Source organism: Tupaia chinensis, unplaced genomic scaffold, assembly GCF_000334495.1.
Source record: "Tupaia chinensis unplaced genomic scaffold, TupChi_1.0 Scaffold143602_1, whole genome shotgun sequence".
Lineage (NCBI taxonomy): Eukaryota > Metazoa > Chordata > Mammalia > Scandentia > Tupaiidae > Tupaia > Tupaia belangeri.
Window position 1 is genome coordinate 2,973,724 of NW_006203448.1, and position 5,531 is coordinate 2,979,254.

The 5,531-nt window shown below is 56.6% G+C and overlaps 1 protein-coding gene across 1 annotated transcript in view; it reads right to left on the reverse strand.

Annotated features, from left to right (window-relative positions):
* The window catches only part of LAMC3 (laminin subunit gamma 3), a 72,147-nt gene extending 67,666 nt beyond the window's left edge, over positions 1–4,481 (reverse strand). The window contains exons 1-3 of the mRNA XM_006164351.1: positions 4,379–4,481; positions 4,229–4,322; positions 3,365–3,545 (exon numbers count right to left, since the gene is read on the reverse strand). Coding sequence (XP_006164413.1) covers positions 3,365–3,545; positions 4,229–4,322; positions 4,379–4,481 — 378 coding nt within the window. The remainder of the gene's footprint in view (positions 1–3,364; positions 3,546–4,228; positions 4,323–4,378) is intronic.
* Between the last annotated feature and the right edge of the window lie 1,050 nt (positions 4,482–5,531).

The following is a 5,531-nucleotide window of genomic DNA, read 5'->3' on the forward strand; positions in this document are numbered from 1 at the left end:
GCCTTCCCCGGGGGGCGGGCCCGCGCCGGGTTGGGAGGGCTGGAGGGAGGGGCCGACGGCTGCAGCACCCCTCCGCCCGACCGCTCCGTCCCTTGGCTCTCACCCCCACCTGGTGGAAGTGCCCGGGAGTGCCCGGCTTTGGAGTCAGCCCGGGCTGCTTTCTCGTCCCGGCTCTGCTGGGTCACCCGTCTTTGAACCTGTTTCCTCATTTGTAAGATGGGCTGGGTAAGGTGGGAGGGCTGGAGGGAGGGGCCGACGGCTGCAGCACCCCTCCGCCCGACCGCTCCGTCCCTTGGCTCTCACCCCCACCTGGTGGAAGTGCCCGGGAGTGCCCGGCTTTGGAGTCAGCCCGGGCTGCTTTCTCGTCCCGGCTCTGCTGGGTCACCCGTCTTTGAACCTGTTTCCTCATTTGTAAGATGGGCTGGGTAAGGTTCCTTATCGTTCTTGTGAGTTGCCAAAGGCTGCTCACTAAAGCGAAAATGCCACTAGTGCCCTTGAAGTCCTGAGATAAAAGGAGACATTGGGGGGCCGGCGGTGGCCTGGTGGTTAAGGCGCTGGACTCCACATGGCCCACCCTGCACGTGAGTCCCGGACCAAGACCTGGTCGGAGTTTGAGACAGGCGGTCTCAAAAACATGCCAGGCATGTATGCCATGACCATTCTCGGCGGGGGCGGGTGTGTGTGTGTGTGTGTGTGTGTGAGTGTGTCGGGGGGGCCCTTCCTCACTTCTCCCTCCCTATCTGGTGAGCATGCGCCCTCTGGCAAACAATTTTTTAAAAAAGGAGACGAAAGGCCTTCCCCTGGCCCCTCCTCTTGGCACCTCCCTCCTAGCAATGAAGGGGGTCCAGGCGGGTGTGTGCGGTGGTCCCTCATGCCCCACATCTCTGCTAACCCTGGGAGGTGCGCCTGTACTCACGTCTCTGCTCTCAAAGCAAGAGATTCTAACCTTTGTGATTAGGCACCGGGTCTCCTCACAGACACAGCAGAGAGACCTTCCCTGTTCCCTACCCCTAAACAAATGTCCCTTTTTATTCTTCATTCATTAAAGTTAGTAAATTGAAGGAGAAAAGCCCCAAGCTCATATGAGTAGATGCTACAGGAAAAAGTTGATAAAATTAAGCAGCCATTTCCAGAACGTCTCTAAGGAAATAGCAGTTAGCTTCCCAAACATGCTAAGTGCTGGTTTTCAGCCTGTGTCTTATTGAGCGATGGAGTGCTAGAGATACGCCATTGAGGCAGGAGCAAAACGAGAACGCCATCAGGAAAATGTTAAGGAACTAGATCTATAGTGGTGGGGTGATTAACGGCCAGGTATTAAATACCCACATAATTAAAGCAATCTGGAAAAGAAGACAGAACAGACACAGAGCAGAATAGAGACTCCAGACCTAGATGCAAGAACAGTTAGTATATGATATCACCACTGCTTTTTAAAGTGATTTTGGAATTTCTAGAGAACGCAATAAAACAAGGAAAATGAATAGTTATAAGTGCTTACATCATATGTTTATTTGGAGCTACATTCAGAAAACCTAAGAAATTCCACTGAAAGACTATTAGAATTGGTAAGAGCTTAATATAATGTGGCTACAGGATAAAGTACAAAAACCAGTGCCAGGGAGCCAGCAGGTGGGATGGTGGTTGGGTGGCTGGATCCCACATGGCTGACCGCCCGGTTTGAGTCCTAGACCTGGTGACTTCAGAAGCACGGTAGGTGTATGTGCATGTGTGCCCCAAATCTGGAGAGGAGAATGAAGGAGAAGGATTGCAGCATGGCCGCCTCCTCTGCGGGGAGGGAAGAGTGCTTTCTCACTCTCTTCTCTGTCTCTGCCACTCTCTTTCTCTTTGGTAAGTGCACACACCTATCACAAACTCTGAAAAACCAATACAAGTAACAATTTAGAAAATGTAGTAGAACAGGCTGGCTCTGGAGCCTAGTGGTTAAGGGAACCAGAACCCGCGTGGTTGGCTAGGGTTTAAATCCTAGCGCTGATGGCCCGAGAGACAGACAGGCACATGTGCATGCTTGCCCAGACTCTTGACAGGATGGAGAGAGGGAGAAGGGGTTGCAGCATGACTGTCCCATTGGGGTGCTTTTTCCTCCTCTCTGTCTCTTTCTGGCTAGTCCATGTGCTTCCTGGCAATTGAAGAAAAGAAAAGGCTTCCATTCATAACAGCAATACAAATGATAAATTGCCTAATAGTAAATTTAGCATGAAATATGCAAGATGTCGATCTCTAAATAACAGACTGAGAGACTTTCTAAGAGAAAAATGATATTTACTCGGGAATAGACATTGCAATGTAGAATATGCTTGCCATAGTAAACTACAGCCATACTCAGGGATGTAAAGGAAGATAAAGGTTTTTAAAAAGAAAAATGAGGAGGGACTGCATAAATTGTTTTCGGACAATTATCCTTGGCTGCTGGAATCTATAACAGAATGGCATCCATCCAAGGTTGAACAGGTGTCAGTTTCTGGTCTGAAGTCCTTGTAGAAGTAGTCCTTGTGCCCCATCTCATTCAGAGCCACCCAGACCTGGGTCCAGACCCCATCTCTCCATCCGCGTGACAGTGAGTACCACACCCTCTGTCCTATCCTTCTCAGAGGCCACCCTGTTCTGCAGAGACCAGCACTAAGAGCTATTCTTCCGAGCCACGTTGGCAGGTAGGGTATTGGGTGCAAAGCCAGTCAGGTGTCCTTGCTTGAGACTTAGCAGTGAGCAGAGGTCATCTGCCTTTTTGATGGCAAGCGAGGTCACAGGGAAGGAAGGTTTTCTGCCCTGGCCAATCAGCATGCTTCTTGTTCTCCAGCCTGTGTGTGCTGAGGGGCTCACAGCTTGTGCAGTGACTTTCTGACTCTTCCTTCTGGCCCTTGGATCAGAGTCACCACAGTGAGTTCTAGAACCGGTAGCGGCGGCAGCCTCAGAGGTGGCGGCAGCTCCCCTGGTGGGTCAGTTCTGCAGTGTCACTGCTGTCAGCCCCTGCAGCCCTCCAGCCACACCCTGAACACTTGAGCCCTGTATCCAGTCCTTCCTTTTGGAGATACCTGAGTGCCTGGCCCAGAGAGCACAGAGGCCATCTCCGGTCAGTTGTAGTCACTATGATAAAGACAATGCCCTAGGTAGGGAAGGGCCACTCAGAAATCGCCCACTGATGTGCTAGAGCTTGTTCTTACTGTTTTCTAAGACTGAGTTATGGCCATTGTTTACGGCTGTGTCCCTCAGTGTGTCCCTCCCCCAGCCCTGCCTTGGCTCCCAGTGAGCCAGGGAGAGGTGCCATATGCATAGATATTGGTGAATAAGCTGGTAGGGGCTAACAGAAGATGGTGCATTGTGTGTGAGCTGCAGGGAGGAGTTCTACCTGGAACTGAAGGGTGCTTCCCAGAAGAGGAGGCGTGAAGCTGAGTTGCAAACAGCGAGCGGGGGACAGGGCGTTCCAGGCAGGGGCCACAAGCACGCAGAGGGTCAGAGGTGTGAATGAGTAGGGACGTCTGCTGTGCTTTGGCAGCAGTGTTGGGTAGGGAGTTGGTCTGGGGATGAGGCTGGAGCAAGGCAGAGGGTGTCAGGCACCACGGCAGTGGGCTTTGTCCTCGGCAGGGTCTGCAGGGGCTGGAGTTGAGAGCTCACGGGGGCCGCGTACACCTTACCCCAGTGTCCCCACGCCCTGTCTGGGCAGCAAGAGCAGGAGCCCTGTGGCTGGCAAAAGCTGACCTTATAGGGACTGGGCTGGCTGGGTGCCCACCGACCTTGCCAGCCCTGCTGCAGCCCTCAAAGTGACCGTCCTGCCTGGGCCAGTGACCTCAGTCCAGAAATCACCTCCAGGCTTCCTTCACCTCCTGCATTTCTGCATCTCCTCCCTGCGTTATTCAGCTGTTTACATTCACCATGTTGACCACCAGGTGGCGACATTGGCCACGGTTCGGAAACTGCTCCTCTTGCCCCCTAGTGGCAAGGACCAGCCCCGGTGGGGACCAGAATAAGGCCCTGGCCCCAGGCTGCCCTCCCCCGGCCCAGGGTGCCAGCACCAGCTTCAGGCTCTAGGGCCTGGCTCTCAGCCCACTGCCCCCAGCCCCTCCCTGAGTGCCAGTGTGGAGCAGCCAGGTTGATGGGAGCCCTGAGGGGGTCACTCCCAGGTGCAGCCTGGAGGGACCCCCAAGAACTCCTCCCAGGAGGGGAGGGCAGAACTCTGGCTGGACCCAGGTCCCCCAACTGCCGGGGCTCATACCAGCCTGTCACATTAGCAGGAACAGACGCCTGCTCCTGCCCCACCGTCCCAAGAACCCCGGCCTTTGTCCTCAGACTTAGTCCAGAAAAGGCCTCTGTGGCCGGCGGTGGGCACTGGCGTCCCAGATACTGCCGTGTTGACAGCCCCAACCAGAAGGGACGGCGCTGAGCAGCAGGGGCGAGGCGCAGTGGGGAGGCTCCTCGCCTTCCCTCTGGCAAGTGGCCTGCAGCCGGATACCCCCACTTCCCTGCATCTTGGCCTCCCAAAAGACTAGACTGTGCTGGTCACTGGGCCAGGAGGCTGGCCGAACCGGTGAGGAAGCCGAGGCCCAGGCCGAGAAGGGTTTGCTGAGGACGCGCTCCCGACCCAGGTGTGCCCGGGTCACTCATCCCTGGGGGCCGTTCCTCCCGGGAGGGGGCGGGGAGGAGGGAGGTCAGAGAGTCTGGGGAGCAGAGTGTCCCCCTAGGCATGCAGGTATGTGAGTGTCCATGAAGCCATAGGACAGCTCCCTAAATCCAGGCGACAAAGGACTCGTTCTGTCGTGCGTGGAAGGGCCAGCAGAGCTGTGGGCCTTGGCACCCGCACCAGGTAGGGGCTGCAAGGGCAGACGGCCCCCTCCCAGGCTCTGAAACAGCAGGGGTGAGGGCAGGGGGCGGCCACATAGCAGGACTCTGCCTTAGAGAGAGGGAAGGCCAAGTGTCACCTGCTGGCAGGACTCACCACCCCAACAGGGCATCTGTCCCCTGAGCCAGGGCCCCTTTCCCGCATGGGACCTGATCCCTGGCCTGTTTCCTGCAGTCTAGAGCTCTGAGGCTGACCTCTAGGGGCCCCTGCCTCCCTGTCCCAGAGTGGAAGCCCTGAGCCCACCTGGGACTCCCCTGCCCATGCCTACGGGAGGCCCACCCCGGCCTTGACCCTGGCTGGAGTGTCCTCCGCCTCCCCAGGAGCATTTTTGCCTGGTCTCCAGAAGCAGCAGCCTCTGGAGATTCCCTTCAGGGCGTCAGGGAGCCCCCACCTGCCCCCAGCACTGGCAGAGCTGACCTGGAAGGGAGAGGAGTGGGTCTGGGGGCGCCCAGAATGGTAGTGGCAAGGGCACACTGAGGGAGCCCTGCACAGGGGCTGGGAGGGGGGATGGGGAGGGAGGGGCTGGCCTGCAGAGGGCACAGAGGGAAGCAGGCAGAGCTTGGTGTCTGGGTGAAGGTCTGCCCATTGTCCTAGCGGTGTGCCCGGGTCGCCAGAGAAGGCTCTAGAGCAGCAGAGTGCCTGCTGCTGTTTCCTTTAGGGAGATGGGTGGTGGTGGAGT